At 46.6% G+C, this 24,363-nt stretch overlaps 2 protein-coding genes across 3 annotated transcripts; both read left to right on the forward strand.

The window, feature by feature from the left end:
- The first annotated feature begins 19,312 nt into the window (after positions 1-19,312).
- Positions 19,313-21,464, forward strand: LOC123065221 (acyl-coenzyme A thioesterase 13). The gene is made up of 3 exons (XM_044488563.1): positions 19,313-19,620; positions 19,734-19,874; positions 21,038-21,464. Exons 1-3 carry the CDS (start codon positions 19,420-19,422, stop codon positions 21,194-21,196), a joined length of 501 nt encoding a protein of 166 aa, XP_044344498.1. The 5' UTR covers positions 19,313-19,419; the 3' UTR covers positions 21,197-21,464.
- Positions 21,465-23,015: 1,551 nt separating this feature from the next.
- LOC123065222 (acyl-coenzyme A thioesterase 13) lies at positions 23,016-23,961 on the forward strand. 2 transcript variants are annotated; one of them, XM_044488566.1, is made up of 3 exons: positions 23,016-23,335; positions 23,441-23,607; positions 23,677-23,961. In XM_044488566.1, exons 1-3 carry the CDS (start codon positions 23,051-23,053, stop codon positions 23,723-23,725), a joined length of 501 nt encoding a protein of 166 aa, XP_044344501.1. In that variant the 5' UTR covers positions 23,016-23,050; the 3' UTR covers positions 23,726-23,961. The 2 variants fall into 2 exon arrangements, with proteins under 2 accessions (XP_044344501.1, XP_044344499.1); XM_044488564.1 differs by having other exon boundaries at positions 23,019-23,335; positions 23,441-23,581.
- Positions 23,962-24,363: the final 402 nt, after the last annotated feature.

Below are 24,363 nucleotides of genomic sequence, written 5' to 3' on the forward strand. Positions count from 1 at the left end.
TGGATTATGGTGGAGGGGGGCACTGCACACGGCTAAGAGATCAATGATCAACTTGTGTGTCTATGGGGTGCCCCCCTCCTCCGTATATAAAGGAGTGGAGGAGGGGGAGGGCCGACCCTCCTATTGCGTGCCCCATGGGAGTCCTACTCCCACTGGGAGTAGGATTCCCCCCTTTCCTTAGTTGGACTAGGAGTGGAAGGAAGGGGGAGAGGGGGGGAAGGAAAGGGACGGTGGCCCCCCACCCAATTCGGATTGGGCTTGAGGGGGGCGCTCCCTCCTATGCCTCCCTCTCTTCTCTCCCACTATGGCCCAATAAGGCCCATATACCTCCATGGGGGTTCCGGTAACCTCCCGGTACTCCGGTATATGCTTGAACTCACCCGGAACCATTTCGACGTCCAAATATAGTCGTCCAATATATCGATCTTTATGTCTTGACCATTTCGAGACTCCTCGTCATGTTCGTGATCATATCCGGGACTCCGAACTACCTTCGGTACATCAAAACACATAAACTCATAATACCGATCGTCACCAAACGTTAAGCGTGCGGACCCTATGGGTTAGAGAACTATGTAAACATGACTGAGACACATCTCTGGCCAATAACCAATAGCAGAACCTGGATGCTCATATTGGCTCCCACATATTCTACGAAGATCTTTACCGGTCAAAGCGCATAACAACATAGGTATGTTCCCTTTGTCATCGGTATGTTACTTGCCCGAGATTCGATCGTCGGTATCTCAATACCTGGTTCAATCTCATTACCGGCAAGTCTCTTTACTCGTTCCGTAATACTTCATACTACAACTAACTCATTAGTCACAATGCTTGCAAGGCTTACAATGATGAGTATTACCAAGAGGGCCCAGAGATACCTCTCCGAAACACAGAGTGACAAATCCTAATCTCAATCTATGCCAACCCAACGAACACCTTCGGTGACACCTGTAGAGCACCTTTATAATCACCCATTTATGTTGTGACGTTTGGTAGCACACAAGGTGTTCCTCCGGTATTCGGGAGTTGCATAATCTCATAGTCTAAGGAACTTGTATAAGTCATGAAGAAAGCAGTAGCAATGAAACTAACACGATCATAATGCTAAGCTAACGGATGGGTCATGTCCATCACATCATTCTCCTAATGATGTGATCCCGTTCATCAATTGACAACACAAGTCTATGGTTAGGAAACATGACCATCTTTGATTAACGAGCTAGTCAAGTAGAGGCATACTAGGGACTGAAAGTGCTAGTATTCGACTAGAGGGGGGGTGAATAGGCAATTTTTATGAAAGTCTTCAAAACATGGGTGTTTCGAAGACAAACAATAGAAATGACCCTATTAATATGCAGCGGAAGGTAGACTACACTAGACAAGCCATAGTCAAGTAAGCAATGAAGTGAAAGCACGAAGACTATAAGCAGCTAGGTAGATTGGATCAAGATGGAAGATAGTATGAAGCCAAACAGATAACAGTCTTCACACAGTGAAGAAAACAGATCAGGCAAGTAGGCAATGACTTCACGAAGACAAACTGTAAGTAAGGTGAGAGAGGTAGGATAGAACCAGTTGCTCGGAGAGGACAAGGGATTTGTTGGACCAATTCCAGTTGCTGTGACAACTGTACGTCTGGTTAGGGAGGCTGAGATTCAACTCAGAAGACCGCGTCTTCACCTTATTCCCCTTGAGCTAAGAACACTTAGTCCTCACCCAATCACTCTGGTAAGTCTTCTAGGGAGACTTCCAAACCTTCACAAACTTCGTTCACCGGCAATCCACAATGACTCTTGGATGCTCAGAACGTGACGCCTAACCAGCTGGAGGATTCACAGTCCTCAAGTGTAATAAGTCTTCAGATCACGCGTATAGAAAGACTTCAGTGATGCCTAACACTCTTTGGCTCTGGGTGTTTTGGGCTTTGTCCTCACAAGGATTCTCTCTCAAAAGCCTTCGGAGGTGGGTTGCTCCAAAAGCCGTGCACAAACTCTGAGTAGCCAAAAATTTATGGTGCAGGGGGTGGGCTATTTATCGCCAGGAGGCAACCCGACCTAATTTGTCCAAAATGACCCTGGGTCACTAAGGAACTGACACGTGTCCAACGGTCAGATTTCAAACACACGCGGTAGCTTAGCTTGGACTACAAGCCAAGCTGACTCATCCAACTCTAGATAAGATTTGCTCTCATTGTCTTTGCTCGAAGGCATAGGTTTTGGTTGAGCATCACATCAGTCACTCTGGATTTGTTTACTTGGGCCCCACTTAATAGTACGGTGGTTCCTATGACTCAACAAAGAAGAAAAGGAAACTACGAAACAACTATGTCTTCGCACTCCATAGTCTTCACGCGATGTCTTCTCCTGTCATAGTCTTCAATGTGAATGTCCTAACAAACCACCATTGTCTTCAATGTCTTCACACATTTTTAGGGGTCATCTCTGGTAGGTAAATTGAATCAATATGGGACTACTACCTGTGTTATCCTGCAATTCTCACAAACACATTAGTCCCTCAACCAAGTTTGTCGTCAATACTCCAAAACCAACTAGGGGTGGCACTAGATGCACTTACAGTCTCCCCCTTTTGGTGATTGATGACAAACTGGTTGAAGTTTTCAACGGGGATAAAAGTATGTGAAAGTTTAGTGTTGTGAATATTGTCTTCATACATAAGACGAGGCTCCCCCTAAAGATGTGCGTATAAATGATTTGCGTTTGAATGCAAATGCACATGGCAGGTTTTGCTTTGTGGAGGCCATCATCAAAGTGTGAAGACAATGCATTATGCATATAAGCAAAAAACAAAGATAATGATATGCATAATGAAAAATGGATGTCTACAGAATGACTTCACGCGGGATTTATCATCGCATTATAGAATAGCAGATAAAGTAGCAGACGACCATCAAGTTTAAGTGTTACAACTCAGAGAACCAAATGTATCAAAAGACGAGAGTTGTAAGACTTAGCAAAAAATAGTGCAGCCACCCATAAGGACGCGCTTGAAGACTATAAACTCATATGTTTCTCCCCCTTTTGTCAGTAATGACCAAAAAGGTTTGAAGACATAGAGCATCTATTCGTTCCCAGAGGGAGCAGATGGAGGAGCAGGGTTGTTGCTGGTGTTTGGTGGTGCAGAGGGGCCTGGTGCAGAGTCGATGCGCGCCGAAGTGGTAGTTGGTGAAGTAGCATCATCTTCGTGATCGATGACTCTGGCATTGACAGTTTCCGCTGAGGAGGAGTACTCAGAGTCTTCAAGTGAAGGAGTCCGACGCAAGACAGTGTTCCTGGGAGGAGTGGAATCAAATTTGAATCTCTCTGTGAAGCCATCTTGCTGAAGATCATCTTCATAACTGAGTAATGTCAGACTCTTCCACGACCGTCGACATGTTTCATGAGTGACAAATGCATTCTTGGTGGCTATATTGCTAATGCGATTAACATCCACCAAGAGACTCTGCATCTGACGCTTGAGCCAGTCATGATGCTTATCTTGTTTCTGATGCAAGGCCACGAGAAGCTCTCGGCCATTGAGTACACAAGATCTCTTCCGAGGCCTCTGAGCAATAGTGCTTTCAGTGGCTTCAGTATGGGCACGGTGAGGTGCACGGGTATTTCCAACCAAAGGATAAACACGAGTTGCAGCATGAACTCCTTCAATAAGTTGAGTGAAACTTTGACGATCGACATTGTGAAGATAAATTGGCTCCTTGGCAGGCTCTGGGTATATGGCTTCGATAGACATATGACCTATGGCAGGAATATGAGATGGTTGCACGCAGAGGACTGATAGTTGATAGCAGAGTGAATCTTGATAAGGCGCATTACCCATGGAGCATAAAACTTCAGACCAAATATATCAGAGCCAGATGCAGCAAGTTGTCTGATGAAGAAATCCTGAGCATTGAAGCTGATGCCATTGAGAATATAGAAAACCAATGTCTTCATTGAGCCTTCAAGCTTTGTTGTAGAAGAATGTCCTTTGATGGGCCATAGAGTTTGCCTTATAATATGATAGATGGTGCGGGGCAGATACTCTAGGTCTTCAACAAAGAATTCCTTTGGATATTCAGCATCTTGTGGCAGTGGCTTCATCATGCTCAGCATTTGGCTCATATTGGGCTCAGGCCTCTAGAATATGCTCTCTAAAGCATTGCGGTGAAGCTGACAACCAGGTTCATAAAGTTCACCTAGAGTGGGCAGGGTAGTAAGCTCAATGATATCAAGCGCTTTGGCTTCATGGTGTACATTGCATGTCATCCGCTCAATGACCCAAGTTTCCGTATCCCTGTTGTAGCCGCGAATGTGAAGAGTAGCATAGAATTGTAACAGAAGCTCTTCATTCCAATTTTCTTTGTCAGTCACAAACTGCAGAAGGCCAGCATCTCTGAAACAGTCTGGGGCTTCTTCTAAGCAGGGCAGTCCAGCAATGGCTTCGCAGTCTACACGCATATGAGGAAAAATGTGCCCTTAATTGTATAAGACACAAGAATAATAACCGCGCTGCTGATAGCTCCAGAACCAATCAGATGAAATTCTTGGCCTTGAATAAGGGTTCTTAGCACTATCAAAGAAGGTGTTGTGTTCAATTAAGCCATTCACATTGAACGATCCTGGCGAAGACGCAGTACCTGGAAACCTTGGCAGCCTCGGTTTTGGCTTCTGGACCTGAGGCATGTGCTCCACATGATAATCAAATTGAGGTCCGAGAGCAGGCGGAGGAACCAGAATAGGCCAACGAACAGGGACAAGCTCGCCGCGATAAAATACTTGCTCAATGGTGTGAGGCCTTGGAGGCGGTACACGAGAAGTGGCGTTGACATGGGCTTTAGACTGCACATTGGCTACAGGTGCATCATTGGCTTCAAACACCATATTCACTGTAGGCGCCACATTAGCTTCAGCCATGACAGTGTCATTGGCTTCAGTAGTGTTGTTGGTGGCCGCCTCAGTATTTTCAACCTCCACTTGAGGAGCTGGAGGGTCGGGCACAGACTCGTTCTCCTCGAGAAAAGCTTCTTGATGTGTGGGGGGTGTGACAATTGGCTCTTCTTCTTCACGGGGTTCTTGATGTTCTTCGGCTGATGCAGCCGGTAAGTCTTCAGCAGCCTTAGCTTCAGACTCAGAGATGTTCACAGTAGGAGTGGCTTCAGGAAACACTTAACGTGCTACTGAGTTGGGTTGCACTTCTCCTGCTGGAATGCTCAGCATAGCGACTTGTGGCCTTGGTCCTTTGCGAAGCCTACGGAATGTGGGCGACGCTTTTGGAGTGGAAGTTGGCTGGACCACATAGTCATCATCATCAAGCACCGGAGTGGTGACTTGAGGTGGGGGAGTACTGGGTGAACTTTGACTTGGAGTTTCTTGTTGGGGGCGATCAGCCCACGATGCATCCTGAGCGATTGGCATCAAGGGACGACCAATGCTGATGATTTCGTTGTTCGTGAGAACAAGCGATGATACCGTTTGGTGCTCAATCTGAGGAAGAACTTCATCATCTTCTACATTGTCTTGGAGACCAATGTCTTCAGCTGCGGTGGGGTCAACAGCTGGAACTACTTCAGCTTCAGGAGCCTCTGTGGAAGCAGGCTCGTGAAGTACTAGTTGACGCTCTTGGTGGGGGGATACAGGACGAGCAACTGAGAGGGGCTCGACAAAAAGGGGCTCTGAGGGAGCAGCCCGATCCTTCTTCAAAGACTTTTTCTTCCGCTTCTTGGTCTATGGTGCATCGTCAGAGACATTTTTGTTCTTGCGCTTCCTGGCTTCGGCCTCGGCTGCCCTTGTCTTCTTCAGTTCTGAAGCAACTGTGGGGACCTTAGGCTTTGAGCCTGTCATGCTGATAGGGAAGACTATGCGAGGTGCTTCCCGTCCTAACGCCTCAGCTTGGGTCACAGTCGGCTTCTTCTTTTTGGAAGCCATCTTGGGGTCGATGTCTGGACGCCCAAGAGCCTTGCGCTTTTCAGCTTCAATGTGAGCTTGAACACATTTTGCAGCAAGGTGTTTCATCCGGTTTCTTGAACCTTTTGCTTCTTCACGTTTCTTGTGAAATGCTTCCTTGAGGTCATGCAACAACTGCTTGAAGTTTTGAACATCAGTCACGCTGAGCTTGGCCATGTGCTTCTTGAATTGAGCTTTTTCATAGTCAATCTTGTTCTTTAGCTCAACTATCTTCTGAGCCAGAGCTAGTTCATTTGCAATGGCACTGTGGAAAGAGACACTTATGCCAATGGGAAGTTGAAGATCATCAATACTGAGGTCCGGATTGGCAAACCATTCGTCAATGAAGTTATTCAGGATGTCCACATCAAAGAGGGGCGGATCGTTGAAGATTTCCACCTCTTGCTTGCTCTTTATCAGCAGCTCAAGAGCATCCTCACTAAGATCATCATCACTGGACAGATCAATGGCTTCATTCTCGTTCCTCAGAACGGCAGCTGGGGTCAGTGCTTGACCAGAACTCAGGATGGGCTTCTTCTTCTATATAGACTTCTCGGTCTTCTTGGAGATGCAAGAGAGATCTTCAAATTGTATACTGGATGCAGGAGGATCAGTTGCCAATGGCTTCACACGCGAAGCGCATGGTGCAGCAAAGGGCCTTGAAGCCTTAGTTTTCTTCTGCTTCTGTGGCTTAGGTGGAGCAGGAGCTTCATCAGTATCAGCGTCGTCATCAGATTTATCCACAGTGGCCCGCTGAGCTGCGATGTGTGAGAGAAGGCCGTCAAAACTTCCAAAGGGCCTAATGACATTGGGATTGGCATCGCGTGTGCCATCTGCACTTGGTGAAGATGGGCCTGGGTTGAAATTGACTCCCAGATCTTTCTTGTTCTTCGCAGCAGAATCCTTGGCAAACTTGAAGTTGCGCTTGAACAGATTGTCTTCACGACACCATAACACAGATGATGGGTCGGCATTGTCTGGCTTCGGTCCTCGGACCATGCAAGGGTAGAAGCCTTGATAAATGGCTTCGGATTGGGACTTGGGTTGCAGATTTTTGTATAATATATCTCCCCAAGGTCGCTTGATGGCATTCTTCTCGGCATACTCAATAGTGAAGAATCTGTACTTAAACCATTCCTCTGCCCAATATCTTCGAATCCATTGGATTCGAGTTTTGCGTTCACCATAGGTTTCTTCAGGGTCTGTCTTGTGCATTTCATACAGATCAGGTGGCAAATCTTTGGATGTATTCCCACGGTGCTGTATGCCGCCCTTTCTAGCTGACTTTTCTGTGGCCATGAAGTTTAAACTGAATGGCTTTAGAACTTGCAAAGGCTTCCGACGGCTGGTCAGACAGGAACTGGCTTCAGGAGAATTGATGTAACACTGTAAGAATTCTGCAAATGAATGTAGACTATGAGAACCAAGGGATTCTCCCATGGACATGTACCTGTGACTGCATTAGAGGTGCGAGGGAAGGGGAAGAGGTCATATGCATTCTCAGAAGATTTTGAAGATAAATCAGTTGAAGATATTGACCTCATAATGCGAAGACATTCACTTATTTGTTGAGAATTGGTTCCAGATTTGTACGAATCCAAGAATAGGTACAAGTGAGGAATCTAACTTGTTGTGAAGCATAAGTGAATATACTAGGCATGATATGAGATGCAGAACAGAATAGATTCAATTTTGTAGGCATAGAAACCAATTTTGGTAGAGAAGGATGAATCTATCAGATCAAAAAGGCAGTAGAAAGTAAGTTTTAATTACCACACGAAGAACTGCAAGACGGAACAGAGTAGAAGGCCGAGCAGTTCAATCTCCCGTGCCCTAACTTGGCAACAGAAGACACCTATGGCGGCGGCGGAGAAGACGAGGTCAGCGCCCGGCGTGAGGACGGCGTCGGTGAGGTCGCAGCAGCTAGGTGCTTCGTCGTCGGCATTGTCAAGAGCTAGCGGTGGCGCTAGGGTTTGTGCGAGGTGTAGAGGTGGGAGAAGGATTTTGACCGTGATGTGATGTGTATTTATAAGGAAAGGGACAGCACAACGCAATTACCCAGGTGCCCCTGGCGGTTCACATCTGAGGGACACATGGCAAACATGCAACCCATTGGAAGTTGTTCCATGTTCCCACGCACGCCTGGATTGTCAGGTGGTCGTTCCGGCTTCTTCGGTTTTCATGCAATAAGGATGCAACATTAAAAACAGATTAAATGTTTATCAGATTGTCCTCTGCTAACAAGGACTCAGAGAAGACAATCGACAGGTTTCAATAGAATGCATATGATTTGGACAGATAGAGTTGAGGTAGAAGCATAGAAAATGTTTGGGTCCGATCACATTCACTTAGATCAAAAGATTCAAGAGCGAAGACATTGCTATAAGTGAATGCTGTAGATGTGTGTGTGTGTGTGTGTGTGTGTGTGTGTGTGTGTGTGTGTGTGTGTGTGTGTGTGTGTGTGTGTGAACCAAATCAACATTGTGAAGATAAATCATGAAGACAAATCAATGTTGAAGACAATCCAAATGCGAAGACTTTGCAATTGTAACGCCAAGAGAAACACTTCAATAAGGATTTGGTGGTGGCGTTACCCACCATATTGGAAGTATTAGACCCAAACACGGTGCACAATTATCATGGCGCTCCGAAGTCAAATTCCACATTAATGTATTCACACTCAGAGGGTAAGTCTTCATTAATTGAAGATATACATTACTTCGTGTGTTGCACATCTAAGTCGTCAACATGCATAAGCGTTAGGATGTGTGTCCATTCGCAGGACATTCGAGGATTCTAAGATATTTAGCTCACACCGCAACTTGCAAAACCTTTTCTCATCCAAGGGCTTAGTGAAGATATCTGCCAATTGCTCTTCAATGTTGACGTGAATGATATCAATGTCTTCCTTGTTGACATGATCTCTGAGAAAGTGATGGCGGATCTGAATGTGCTTTGTCTGAGTGATGAACTATATTCTTGGAAAGCTTGATGGTGCTTTCATTGCCACAGAAGAGTGGCACATTCTTCATGTTGATGCCATAGTCCTTGAGAGTTTGCTTCATCCATAGAAGCTGAGCACAGCACGATCTAGCAGCAATGTATTCAGATTCAGCTGTGGAGAGTGATACACAGTTCTGCTTCTTTGAAGACCAACAGACAAGTGATCGACCGAGAAAGTGACATGTTCCTGAGGTGGATTTGCGATCAACCTTGTCACCAGCATAATCAACATCAGAATACCCAATCAGCAAATGTTGAGCCCTTTGGATACCATAATCCTATCATTGGGTTGTAAGCCAAATATCAAAGAATTCGCTTCATCGCTAGGTGATGCAACTCCTTTGGTGCCGCTTGGAATCGGGCACACATGCAAACGCTAAGCATTATATTTGGCCTAGATGCACATAAGTAAAGTAAGGAACCAATCATGGAGCGGTATACCTTTTGATCGAACTCTTTACCATTGTCGTCAGGACCCAGATGACTTTTGGTTGGCATTGGCGTCATGTATACTTTGCAGTCTTGCATTCCAAACTTCTTCAAGCAATCTTTGAGGTATTTCTCTTGTGATATGAAGATGCCATTTCTCTGCTGATGGATTTGAAGACCAAGGAAGAACTTCAGCTCACCCATCATGGACATCTGATATTGCTCTTGCATCATGTGCCCAAACTCATCGCTGTATCTCTTGTCGGTGCAGCCGAAGATAATTTCATCCACATAGATTTGGCACACAAACAGTTCACCGTCGTATGACTTCGTGAAGAGTGTTGGATCTAGTGAACCAGGTTTGAAGCCTTTTCTCTTCAAGAAGTCTTTGAGCGTGTCATACCACGCGCGAGGAGCTTGTTTGAGGCCATACAGTGCCTTGTTGAGTTTCTACACCATATCAGGATGTTTTGGATCTTCAAAGCCAAGTGGTTGGGCAACATACACTTCTTCTTCAATCTTGCCATTGAGAAAAGCACTCTTCACATCCATTTGGTACAGAAGGATGTTGTGATGGTTGGGGCAAGCAGTATGCGAATGGCTTCAAGTCTTGCCACGGGAGCAAATGTATCATCAAAGTCAATCCCTTCTATTTGAGTGTAATATCGAGCAACCAGATGAGCCTTATCTCTGACAACTTGACCATGTACATCTTGTTTGTTGCGATAGATCCATTTGGTGCCAATGAAATTATGCTTGCGAGGATCAGGACGCTTGACTAGTTCCCAGACATTATTTAGCTCGAACTGATGAAGCTCTTCTTGCATGGCTTGAATCCATTCAGGTTCCATAAAGGCTTCAGCAACTTTCTTGGATTCAGATATACAGACAAATGCAAAGTGCCCATAGAAATTTGCCAGTTGTGTTGCTCTTGAGCAAGTGAGTGGACCAGGTGCATTGATGCTATCAATTATCTTCTCAATCTTTACTTCATTTGCAACACAGGGATGTACTGGACGAAGATTTTGCCCTTGCAGATCGTTGTCTTCAGCTTGAGCATTCACTTCAGGCTGAGCATTGTCTTTAGGTTGACTTGGTGCAATGATGAGTTCATCTTCAGCCTGGGCTTCGGATGGTATGATTTCTCCAGTACCCATGAGCTTGATAGATTCACTAGGAGGAACTTCATCTAGCACATTTGGCAGGTGCTCTCTTTGCGAGCCGTTAGTCTCATCGAACCGCACATCCACAGTTTCAACTACTTTATAGTGAAAGAGGTTGAAGACTCTCTAGCAGTGCGAATCCTTTCTGTATCCAAGCATAAAACCTTCATGTGCTTTCAGTGCAAATTTTGAAGTGTGATGTGGATCCTTGATCCAGCACCTAGCACCAAATACTCTAAAGTAACTGACGTTTGGCTTCTTACCAGTTAGCAGCTCATATGATGTCTTCTTTAGAAGCTTGTGAAGATAAACTCGGTTGATTATGTGACATGCAGTGTCAATGGCTTCAGGCCAGAACTTCCTTGGAGTCTTGTGCTCATCTAGGATCGTCCGAGCCATCTCGATGAGGGTTCTGTTCTTGCGCTCCATGATGCCATTCTGCTGAGATGTGTAGGGAGCAGAAAACTCATGAGTGATGCCCAGTGTATCAAGGTAAGTGTCGAGGCTGGTGTTCTTGAATTCTGTGTTGTTGTCACTTCTGATGTGCCTGATCTTGACACCATAGTTTGTCATGGCACGATTGGAAAAGCGTCTGAAGACATCCTGCAGTTCAGTCTTATAGAGAATTATTGGCACCCAGGTATATCTTGAGTAATCATCAACTATAACAAAACCATAGAGACAAGCAGTGGTAGTAAGAGTAGAGTAATGAGTAGGGCCAAATAAGTCCATGTGAAGCAGCTCGAAGGGTTGAGATGTCGTCATGATTGTCTTTGAGGGATGCTTGGCCCTAGTCTCTTCCTGGCTTCACAGGCACCACACAGATGGTCTTTCTTGAACTTGACGCCTTCGATGCCAACGACATGCTTCTTCTTTGCGAGAGTGTACAAGTTCCTCATGCCCGCATGTCCTAGCCTCCGATGCCAGAGCTAGCACTCTGAAGCTTTTGCTAGAAGACATACGACAAGTTGTGGTCCTGCTGAGAAATCTACCATATACAGATCATCTTTTCGATACCCTTCAAAGACTAGAGATTTGTCAAATTCCATAAGGACAAGGCAATGATATTTCCCAAATATCACAATCATGTTCAAATCACATAGCATTGATACAGACATTAAGTTGAAACCAAGGGATTCAACAAGCATCACTTTATCCATGTGCTGATCCTTTGAGATTGCAACTCTACCAAGACCCAATACCTTACTTTTACCAGTGTCAGCAAATGTGATATGACTCTTATCAGACGGCCGAAGAGTTGAATCCATCAGAAGACTTCGATCACCAGTCATGTGGTTGGTGCAGCCACTATCCATAATCCATTCTGAAGCTTGAGGTGTCATAGCCTACAGTACAGTTTGGGGGATAGGCTTCACCAAGAGAGTTGTGAAGCATAAACATTTGACGAACGAGTGGAACATAGAAGTTCAGATCTTGGTTAGGATAGATAGGATGAGTGTCAAGGAATCCCGGGACGAAATACATAGTGAGTCCATTTGGGCATTTTATCTTGCGCCCCACAAGATGTTTAAGGTCCCCAGCATAAGCATCAGACGCCTTTGATTTCCGGCTGGAGACCTTTCCCTGCAAAAGAGAGTTAAGTTTTCTTAACCACCCACATTTTCAGGGGTGGCTTAGAAGCAATGAGTCTAAGTGCAGCATCTGAGAACTTCGGCTTTGAAGCCCTAGCAAATAGCCTTGCAGGAGGAGAATAATACTCATAGAATAAGCAGAAAAGTTCTTAGACTTATGAACATAGCGGTTTGATGAAACATGCTCATATTCAAAGGTTCTGAGTATGATTTCCCTGCAAAACATTGGCGTTAGGGTGACTCAGGTGAGTCTCTGTCTGTATGAAGCCTTTGGACCATATGAAGCCTTTGGTCTGGGGTTTGTCTTCTTCCCAGGTGGTGTCGTAACGACATTCACGGGAAGACTTTCGAGACACCTTTTGGGTACCCAGATCTTCTTAAGAGGTGGTCCATTCCTGCAGTTAGTACCAATATACCTGGCAAACACTTCACCATTCTGATTCCTGAACAGTTTATAGTTTGCATCAAAGGATTCATCAATGATAATTGGGTTAGCACTAGTGAAGCCAGATAAGGTAGATGGATCTACTGAAGGTCCCTTAGCAGCAACCCATGTGGTTTTGGGGTGCTGCTCAGGCATCCAGTAAGAACCATCAACATTCATTTTCCTCTCGAACCCAACACCTTCTTTCCTAGGGTTTCGGTTCAGAATCTGCTTTTTAAGGACATCACATAGTGTTTGATGCCCTTTGAGACTTTTGTACATTCCGGTCTCAAGTAATGACTTCAACCTGGCATTCTCATCAGCAATAGTAGTGGTATCCTCAGATGAGGGGTTAGTTACCACATCAGCAGTTGAAGATATTACAACAGTAGTAGCAGTTGAACATTCAGCAACAGAGACAGCATTATCATGCTCAATACATTTTAGACATGGTGGTTAATCCTTCCTGAGCGGAACTGATCTGCTGAGCGCGGAGTGACTCGTTTTCCTTTTGAAGATATTCATGAGCCGATCTCAATTTCTCAAGTTCCTGCTTCCTTTGAAGATAATCATAGGAAAGCTTTTCATGAGAGGTTGAGAGCGATTCATGACGACTTTCAAGTTGCTCATACTTAACATGAAGATTTTTAATGTCTTCAAGTAAGGACTGAGATCGGGTCATTTTTGCGTCCAACAGGTCATCGCTTTTGTCTAACAGTTTTTGAATATGTTCCATGGCATTCTATTGTTCAGCTGCAATTTTAGCAAGTGTTTTGTAGCTAGGTTTAGATTCACATTCAGAGTCATCTTCACTTGATGTTTTAAAGTAGGCATCGTGTGAGTTTATCTTGGCACCACGTGCCATGAAGCAGAAGGTGGGAGCAGAGTCGTCCTCATCCTTAGCATCAGCATTGGTGACGAGGCCATTGTCTTCAGTGTTGAAGATGGACTTGGCGACGTATGCAGAAGCTAGAGCCAGGCTTGCTACTCCAGAGTCAGATTCCTCTTCGGACTCCACCTCTTCCTCCTCAGATGCAGACTCCTCCTCTGAATCCATCTCCTTGCCAACAAAAGCATGAGCCTTGCCAGATGAGCTCTTCTTATGTGAAGAAGACTTGTAAGAAGACTCTGAGGATTTCTTCTTCTTCTTGTCGTGAGAATCGTATTCCTTGCTCTTCTTCTTCTTCTTCTTTGTCTCGTTGTCCCATTGTGTACACTCAGAGATGTAGTGACCAGGTCTCTTGCACTTGTGACAGGTTCTCTTCTTGTGATCACGAGAGGAAGCTTCATCATTCCTTGAGCTGGATCTTGAAGACTTTCTGAATTCTTTCTTCTTGGTGAACTTCTGGAACTTCTTCACAAGCATAGCAAGCTCCTTTCCAGTGTCTTCAGGATCACCAGAACTGCAGTCAGATTCTTCTTCAGACGAGGAGACGGCCCTTGCCTTCAAAGCGCGAGTATGGCCATAGTTGGAACCATAGATGACTCTTTTCTCAGACAGCTGGAACTCATGTGTGTTGAGCCTCTCAAGTATGTCAGACGGATCGAGAGTCTTGAAGTCAGGGCGCTCTTGAATCATCAGGGCCAGGGTGTCAAATGAGTTGTCGAGAGATCTCAGAAGTGTCTTGACGATTTTTCGTGCTTGGTGATCTTAGTGGCGCCGAGTGCATGAAGCTCATTGGTGATGTCAGTGAGGCGATCAAATGTGAGCTAGAAATTCTCATTGTCATTTCTCTTGAAGCGGTTGAAGATATTGCAAAGAAGACTGATCCTTGAATCTCTCTATGTTAAGACGCCTTCATTGACCTTGGAGAGCCAGTCCCAGACCAGCTTTGCAGTTTCCAGAGCACTCACACGACCATACCGCCCCTTGGTCAGATGACCACGGATAATGTTCTTGGCAGTTGAGTCCAGTTGCACGAACTTCTTGACATCAGCAGGAGTGACACCTTCACCAGTCTTGGGAACGTCGTTCTTGACGACATACCAGAGATCGACATCAATGGCTTCAAGATGCATGCGCATCTTATTCTTGTAGTAGGGGTAATCAGTGCCATCGAAGACAGGGCATGCAGCGGAGACTTTGATTATCCCTGCAGTTGACATAGCTAAACTCCAGGTGGTTAAACCGAATCACACAGAACAAGGGAGCACCTCGCTCTGATACCAGTTGAAAGTGCTAGTATTCGACTAGAGGGGGGTGAATAGGCGATTTTTATGGAAGTCTTCAAAACATGGGTGTTTTGAAGACAAACGATAGAAATGACCCTATTGATATGCAGCGGAAGGTAGACTAGACTAGACAAGCCATAGTCAAGTAAGCAATGAAGTGAAAGCACAAAGACTATAAGCAGCTAAGTAGATTGGATCAGGATGGAAGATAGTATGAAGCCAAATAGATAACAGTCTTCACACAGTGAAGACAAACAGATCAGGCAAGTAGGCAAAGACTTCACGAAGACAAACTGTAAGTAAGGTGAGAGAGGTAGGATAGAACCAGTTGCTCGGAGAGGACAAGGATTTGTTGGACCAGTTCCAGTTGTTGTGACAACTGTACGTCTGGTTAGGGAGGCTGAGATTCAACTCAGAAGACCGCGTCTTCACCTTATTCCCCTTGAGCTAAGAACACTTAGTTCTCGCCCAATCACTCTGGTAAGTCTTCAAGGGAGACTTCCAAACCTTAACAGACTTTGTTCACCGGCAATCCACAATGACTCTTGGATGCTCAGAACGTGACGCCTAACCGGCTGGAGGATTCACAGTCCTCAAGTGTAATAAGTCTTCAGATCACGCGGACAGAAAGACTTCAGTGATGCCTAACACTCTTTGACTCTGGGTGTTTTGGGCTTTGTCCTCGCAAGGATTCTCTCTCAAAAGGCTTTGGAGGTGGGTTGCTCCAAAAGCCGTGCACAAACTCTGAGTAGCCACAAATTTATGGTGCAGGGGGTGGGCTCTTTATAGCCAGGAGGCAACCCGACCTGATTTGTCCAAAATGACCCTGGGTCACTAAGGAACTGATACGTGTCCAACGGTCAGATTTCAAACACATGCGGTAGCTTAGCTTGGGCTACAAGCCAAGCTGACTCATCCAGCTCTGGATAAGATTTGCTCTCATTGTCTTCGCTCGAAGACATAGGTTTTGGTTGAGCATCACATCAGTCACTCTGACTTTGTTTACTTGGACCCCACTTAATAGTATGGTGGTTCCTGTGACTCAACAAAGAAGAAAAGGAAACTACGAAACAACTATGTCTTCGCACTCCATAGTCTTCACGCAATGTCTTCTCCTATCATAGTCTTCAATGTGAATGTCCTAACAGACCACCATTGTCTTCAATGTCTTCACACATTTTTAGGGGTCATCTATAGTAGGTAAACCGAATCAATATGGACTACTACCTGTGTTATCCTGCAATTCTCACAAACACATTAGTCCCTCAACCAAGTTTGTTGTCAATACTCCAAAACCAACTAGGGGTGGCACTAGATGCACTTGCAGGGACTATAAGTTTTGTCTATGTATTCACACATGTACTAAGTTTCTGGTTAATACGATTCTAGCATGAATAATAAACATTTATCATGAATTAAGGAAATAAATAATAACTTTTTTATTGCCTCTAGGGCATATTTCCTTCACGATAATCATGTGTAATGGACAACTATTCAGTTCAATGGGACATGATAAATAAAGGGAACATGCAAGAAATGAGCTCTAAAATGCGTAAAATATAGAGCTATCAGCGACATATTCATTCTTATCCTCCACGATCATGTTGTGCATGATCACACAACATGTTATCACCTCCATGAGGTCTCACGTTCCCATTGTTTAGCAAGTACAGGAATAACTGCGAAACGGGCTTGGAGCACTCCAAATGCCCTCTACACATCTTTCTAGTTCATTGTTGTCTTTGTGCAAAGTGAACTCTTTTTTGACCAGCTGATTCAAAGATGGTATTGATGAAGGTAGCTCACTGAAGATAGATACCATCAACCAGATAGTAGCACATGGTGTATTGATGCCCATTGAGAGTATAATTGCAAGGAGGAGCTTGCCCTTCAGTTAACCTAGCAAATAATGGAGGTCGGTGCTACACACTATTGCCATTGGGAGACCCGGGCACGCCAAAGAAAGCGCGCCAAATCCAGATGTCCTATTATGCAAATGCTTCAATAATGATGGTGTGCTTCTTAACATGGTCCCAATATTGTGCTTGTAGAGCTTTTGGGTGGTTCTTCCTACTCCGGGGCATGCAATCAATAGATCCGAGCAAAAGTGGCTACCCTCATGCTTCGGACAATGCCAAGAGCCTTTCGTTGTGTGCGTTAGTTTGTTCTCTCAAGTACTGAGGTCCAAACACCCCGACCACTGCAATACCAAACCTGACCTTGACATATCCACATGTGCTCTCATACATTCGAAGGTACTCATCCCATGAATCTGCGGTCGTGCCATATTCAAGCATTTGCAATGTTGTCGTGCACTTCTTCTAACTAGATATTCCAATCCTTCCTACGATAACCTTCTTCAAGATGAGTAGCCATCGTGGGACCATACGCCATTGTAAAGGTAGTCGAAGACATTTGTCTCGTCCAAAAGCGCCGTCGAAAATTGTTCGCGAATCGAGCATCAGGGGCAAAGTAGTTGTCCATCAATGTCAAATGCTCCCATACCCCGTCCCAACCCAGCACTTGATGACTCTTGATCGATCCCTAGAAATTGACAACATACTCTTCCGCACACTCCGCGTCTGCAAGGACCACTTGCATCGTTGTTGTTCCCACAAAATCCACCCCGCCGGACGACTCAATGTAGTGTTCGTACATGTTAGAGTACGTAATGGGCCTAATGGGCCCATTATTCTTAGGGTTAATTAGAGATAAGGGTCGCTTGCTTAGGGGTCAAGTAAGCCTTGCTTGGGAGTCAAGTAAACCTCTCTATATAAAGAGAGGAGATGTATCAATCTAATCAAGCAAGAATTAAGAAGGAAATCCCTTCCCTCTTGCCCGGTCGTGGGCAAAATGGCCCCCGGTCGGCCCTCTTGCGCCCTCCTTCTAGCAGCGCCATAACAGTACATGTACTCCATGTCTAAATCCATTGTTTCAAAGAATGGAAAAAATTAGCATGTGCATTTCACCAAACACTTGTCGGGGATGGAGAACCCCGTCGGGGCAGATGGTACATGCGCGGTGGACGAACGAGAGGTGAGGACCGCCGGCGTAGGCAAAGCGGTGTGCCGACCGGGTGGAGCGGCGGAGGTCACGGAGATGCCAGAAGGACTTGGCGGGCGAATGGGATGGTAGAGCGGTCGTGTTGACAAGGGATGAAGAGAAAGAGGGAAGGGATGGAGAAGCATGGTCCGGGTGTGGTTTTGGGTGGCCCGGGGGTGTCGAAGTCCTACATGATGGTGGTCCGGACTCCCGCAACCCCCTCAACCTTAGTTTGCAGGAAAACGGACTGCTCTGCAGACCGATACGGGACGACATTTAATGACAAACTGCGTCCAGACAGCGTGGTCAGATGTTTGTGGGCGATTTGAGAGTCCGCTTTGGAGACCCTTAGGTTTCTTTGTATTTTAAGTTAAACTTTGACCGCAAACTTGATTTATAAAATATGAGTGATATGCCATAAATTTATATGGTTTGATTATATTTTCAGTGATACCATCATTATTGCATATAACTCATGTTTTATTATGTTAATATATGGTCATACTTTGGTTCAAAATATGAGGAGCCTAATAAACCCCATCAGAGTCGTCGGAACATCTTTTTCTCTCAAAGAGACTGAAATGTCCATTTAGAATGGTTCGTTTTTATTTCTTTTCATTTTTTTACAGAAAAAACTTTCGATTTATTCATCAATTGTTAAGCTAATACAAAGAACACCAGAAGTAAAAAGTATATCCAAGTCCGTACACTAGCTATCGGCGACTACAAGCACTGGAGTGAGCGAGGTGCGTGCCGTCGTCGCCCCTATCAACGACTACAAGCACTGATGTGACCCGGGCAAATATTGTTGTAGCAGACAGTCGGAAGTCGTCGTGCTAAAGCCCCATAGGACCATCGCACCAGAACAGCAACTGTCGCCAATGAAAAGAATCGTAGTCGGAAGGACAACACCAACCGATCCCACGAGATCCACTGGAGAAAAATCTCTACATTCCCTCTAATGATGCTGGAAACACCACTGGGAATGAAAGCTAGGAGGAACATATTCCCTCCACGGAGAGCTGCCAATGTGCATCTCTGAGCAGGACACAAACTCTATCAAAACTCAAAAATAAAAAAAATAACGTAGCCCTTCCGCCCATGGTCCCAGGACACAGAGGAGACGATCGTTTGAAGCGTTGAACCACGAGCATGCGCTCACACGGTCACACCCTCGCTTCTCACTAAGGGCATGTACAATGCATAGCCTCGGTGATGCCTCACATGCCATGTAGGATCGGATATGACGTAAAGTATGTTTGGATAGGGAAGCAGGATCCTCTTCAGGAGGCGGGTGCTTGAAGAGAAAAAGCGTGGTCCGGTGACAAAAGCTGAAAAGGTTAGAGTGAAAAGTAGAGATGCATGTGTATTAGAGTCTTTATTTTTTATTTCTTAATGAGACCCACTAATGATAGCTTGCATTGGAGATGAAAAATGAATGTAGGTGCTTCAAATTACTTTTTGTCATAAGGCATATTGTATCCATATGTCACCATTGTACATGCCCTAAGCAAGTTACGAAAAGGCAGCAGGCACACCCCTGTCAAGTAGGAAAAGAAGAGTAGGAGTAGGTCTGCCCGGTCATCGCGTCAAACTCGATCCCCGTCCACCGCGCACGCCGCCGAGGCACCCCGCGCCCGCACGGCGCGTGCATGGGCGACCCGGCGCCGCCCGCGTGGATGGCCGCCGCGGCCCGCAAGTGGCTCGAGGACGCCGGCGCCATCGCGGAGGATGGCGCCGGCGCCGGCGACGGCCGCAGGGCTTTTAACGCGCTGCCGCTGTTCGGCGTGCGCGTGTCCCTCGCCGAGCGCGGCCGCGCCGTCTGCTCGCTCCGCGTGCCCGCCCACCTCACGGTACGTGTGCGCCCGCTGACTATCTCGAGCCCTGGCGCTCTGCGAGGTTGGCTTCTTCCTGTGATTGGTTTCCAATTCCAATTTGTTCTTGGTTTGGGCGCGCGCGCGTGCAGGACGCAGACGGGAACTGGCACGCGGGGGCTATCGCGGCGGCGGTGGACGACGTTTGCGCGGCGGCGATCATGTCGGTGGAGGGCATCATCAAGGTCTCCGTCCACTACGACATCTCCTACTTCGCGCCGGCCAAGCACCATGTGCGTACCCTACCTACTATACTCTCTGCTCTGCTCTGTTCCTCCTCCAAATGCCAACATAAACTCGTTTATTGGGTGAAATGGAAATTATTAATCTCAGTGTTTGCTTCTTGCAATCGTTGTGTTGCTTGATCAGTTGCTGGGTAGCCACTCCCGCACGAAAAAAAATGATGTTCTGTAGCCGCGTATACTGAATTTCATGTTGTATTTCTCACATGTATATACAAAAATAAATAAATAAATAAATAGGATAATCTTGGTTGGTGAAGGACTAGAAAACACTTGGATTGTGTGGAGTCTTATGCGTACTTCCATATTTTGACGACCTCAAGGCTTTTTTTTTTTGACTTGCAAGGCAAGAGCTGCACATATTTTTTTTATAAGATAGGAAAAAGCACAATTATAGTGCCTCGGTTTATATGAGAATCTGGGGCATATACCACATGAAATAAGAAAAAAGAGAAGAAAAAAACCGACTTGCAAGGCAAAAGCTGTGTCGAATTCATTAAAATAAGAAAAAGCACAAGAATGCAGAGTGGCTTGGTTTATATGAGAACCAAGGGCGAAAACCACGCAAAAGAAGAAAGAAGAGAAAAAACCGACTTGATTGCAAATGGAGCACCATCACCAAACACGACCACGAGTAAAAGATGCAGAGGTAAATGAATGCCTTCGCACTATTGAGGCGGTGATCAGGCGTGGTTTGGTCGGTAGACAGATTATAAAGGATAGTCCAATTAGGTGAGCTTGATCTTTCCTGGAAAGCTGCTTTCTGAGCTCAAAGAATTTGGTTGATTATTCCTTCTGAACGTGCGCTTTGTAGAGTAAATAAAGTTGGAGTATCAAAGCAAAACTCTTCAACCATTTCTTCTTCGAGTAGTTAAGGCAAGAGACGCCAAGGCTGCACATTAAGGGCAGCGGTTATGGCTCTGCCATTTTCGGCCTCAGCACAAGAGCACATTCTGATCTTGGCCCAGACAAAGCACTAATTTCCGGCCAGCATACACCATTTCAGACGCTTTCCGTTTTATTATTGCACAGTTTTAATTCGTCAAGTCACATTGTCTGAAGCTGTACGATTTCAACTGCATTTTGCATCCTCGCGTGCAAGTTTCATCAAGAACAAGGCTGATGTAAAATAGATTCTGCTGAAATGTTTTCAGGAGGAGGTGGAGATGGACGGAAGGGTGGTCGATCAGAAAGGGAGGATGACGGCGGTGACGACGGAAGTCCGGAAGAAGGAGTCCGGCGAGCTGGTGGCGATCGGCCGGCAGTGGATGACCACCTCCAGACCAAAGGGATATCACGGAAGCAAGCTATGATACAACAACGATGAGGACACTATCTGTCCAAATTCATTGATTAACTGACAATGTTAAATGAGTGGAGATCTTGTTCGAAAAAAAATGAGTGGAGATCACCTTCAGTCTAAAGGGATCTCAAGGAAGCTGCGTTGGGCATTTCGTCGGTTGACTTGAGTTTGAGGATATGCCTACATCGTGCATTGTTTTTTTCTTTTTTGCGGGGTTACATCGTGCATTGTTGCTAGTCACTATCATGGGTTAATTAAGTCGAGCGGATCTCTCATCACTTCATCAGCACTGCAAAGAGAGCCTTGGCTCAGTGGTTGAGCATGCGGTTGTGCAGCCTAACGACTCGAATTCAATTCCTATAATTGACAGGTGATGCACAGGTATTTTCCCGCATTTATTGAGGATCAAGTTTGGTGTGTGATCGAACCACTCATCAAAAAATATCTTAATACTCATTTAAAAAATACTGAGGACCATGTTTATCTTGGTACTCATACTAAAATGGTCGTATGGTTCTCTAATTGGTGCAGAGGCCGAGGAAGTGAAATTCTGCCCCGATTTAAGAGTTTGGTAGACTCATCCCCGCACCTAACCCTATCCCGCTCCCGTGGCCTCCATCGGCCGCCTCCTCCCGTTCACTCCAGCGCCTCCTCCCCACGCTGCCGCAGCCGGGGGCATCGCAGGCAAAGCCTGTGTGCTGCAGCGACGGTGGCGGCGTTTCTCCTCAGCCCGCACTTCGGTCAGAATGGCGGCGGCCCGTGATGGCCGGATCTACGGCAGGGTGTGCGGGGCGGCGGTGGCGCTCGATCTGGCCCAGATGGGCTTTGACGGGCCACAACCTCGTGTATCGTTCCGTCAATGGCTTCCTGTCCCTCGGATCGACCCGCAACTCGAGGACGTCGGGGGCTGCGGCCCTGGGCGTGGCGGTGGTGGCCACCTCCTCCGCCGGAGATGGTTGTCCTGAGGCTGGGTGGTCGGATCTCCAGATCCGGCATCTAGTTCTTGCGGCGAGTTGGGGAAACAGAGTTGCCGGTGAAAACCGAGCCGATGGCGGGCAATGGTCGCGTTTTGCGTTGTTACCTTGATGAAGGCATTGTCGTGTAACTTCTGTCGACACACTCGTGCTACTTCAGAGGAAACCCTAAGATCTGGTCATCCAGATCGGACGATGGCGGTACTGCGGTATCGTTACTCTCTTGGGAGCATCGTTTGTGGAGCAGCGCTGGAAGACAGAGGCAGGAGGTGGAGCGGCTAAGTCTTGCACGGAGCTTCGGTGGAGATGTCAAGTCATGCCTGGCCGACAAGTGCTACGCTGTGTCATGCCTGGTCGGCAGGTGCTACGCACGACAGATCTTCTAGAGTCTTCGCATCTGGATGATTGCGTGCAGGGCGGTGGCCCCGTTGGGCGCCGTGGTGGCGTCGACGAATGTCTGGAATGGCAAGGATGATGCGGATCTCTATTCTGAAGATGGGTCAGCGGTCCGAGAATGATGGCGGCTTCTGCCTTCTAAAACGTGTGCACGTGGTGCGCGCTTTAGGTCTGCTGCACCGGTTGTTGGTCTCGATATGTTATGTGGATGGATCGACGACGACTCCGGTTTTAGATATGAGGGGTGAGAGCACTCCATATTATCGAGTTTATAGGTGTGAGTGATGGCTTCGGATGGCTTGATGTATTTTTTATCAGACCTTTGTGAAATAATTAATAAAGATGACTGTATGCATCGATTGATGCAGAAGCAAGGGTTTAACCTTCTTTAAAATAAAACAGCACTGATAAATTTTTTTAAGTGCTCTTATCATAGATTAACATATGTGTCGCTTCTCGTGCTCCTACGGGTACAACAAGGCTATAGCTGCCTAATGGAGTACGTAGTTAGGAAGCGTCCAAGGTCCAACCAAATCAAGCACACGCAACACAAACACATGGACGACGCGGCGGCGGAGGCCGAAGCGCTGCGGCTCCGGCTGGCCGCAATCGCCAGGAAGTGGCTGGAGGACCCCCGCGCGGACTACGCCGGCAACGTCACCGACGCGGCCAGCCAAAAGCGCCACGCGCTCAACTCGCTGGTGCTGGGCGGCGCACGCATCTCCCTCTCCGAGCACGGCCGCGTCGTCTGCTCGTTCCACGTGCCGCCGCCGCTCACCGTAAGTACGCACAGCTCATGGCTAATTGCTCGCGCGTCCGGATTGGAGATCTCAATTCGCACCGCGGCGTGTCTTTGTCTGTTCCTGCTTTCCGCTCGCGTGCAGGACTCGGACGGGACGTGGCACGCGGGGGCGCTGGCGGCGGCGGTGGACAACATGTGCTCGGCGGTGGTCTTCACGGTGGTGGGCGCGCCCACGGCCACCGTCCACTACGGCCTGTCCTACTTCTCGCCCGTCGCGTGCAACGTATGCCCATTTCCTACAATAATACAGTACGTACTACTACTGTACTACATGATGATTGATGTCAAGCAAATTGAAACATGGCGAATCGTGTGCAGGAGGAGGTTCAATTGGACGGGCGGGTGGTGGGCCGGAAGGGGAAGCTGACGGCCGCTGTCGTGCGGGTGCGGAAGATGGGATCCGGCGAGCTGGTGGCGATAGGGAGGCAGTGGATGACCCCTGCCTGGCCAACAAAGAGCAACAAAAGTAGGAGCAGCCTCTGACACAAGTTAAAATGTCGTCCGATCGGATGATTTCAGATTTGAGCATCTATCTCCGTTCAGTAGAACGAAACAAATGAAAATCCATTTATTAGTGCTTGGGCGAGGGATTCTTTCTTTGAAGTCTAGTTCAGAAAAGAAAATGCACCTTTCGGCAGCGACTAAGACGTAAGAGCAACTCCAACGCGCCGACCCAAACCAAAGACGTTTTTGTCCGTTTGGGTCCGTCGACTGCTCGATGTCCGTCCTGTTTATCAATTGGGTCGGCAGTGCACCCAACGCGCCGACCCATAATGCCGGCATGGCCCGTTGTCCGTCCTTTTTCAACAGTAAATTAAGCATAATTTTACAAGCCGGATAAAAATAAAAGTCTCACATAGTATTGCAAGCCGAATAAAAAGGATACATCTATTGATTGACAACATGAGTCCACATATGATATGTTCAACCAAATCATTTTGCAGCTGCATGTGAGTTTTCCAATCACCCATGTCATGATGAAATTGGGTGGCGACGAAGGAGCCG

The sequence above is a fragment of the Triticum aestivum genome, chromosome 3B (genome assembly GCF_018294505.1).
Source record: "Triticum aestivum cultivar Chinese Spring chromosome 3B, IWGSC CS RefSeq v2.1, whole genome shotgun sequence".
Taxonomy (NCBI): domain Eukaryota; kingdom Viridiplantae; phylum Streptophyta; class Magnoliopsida; order Poales; family Poaceae; genus Triticum; species Triticum aestivum.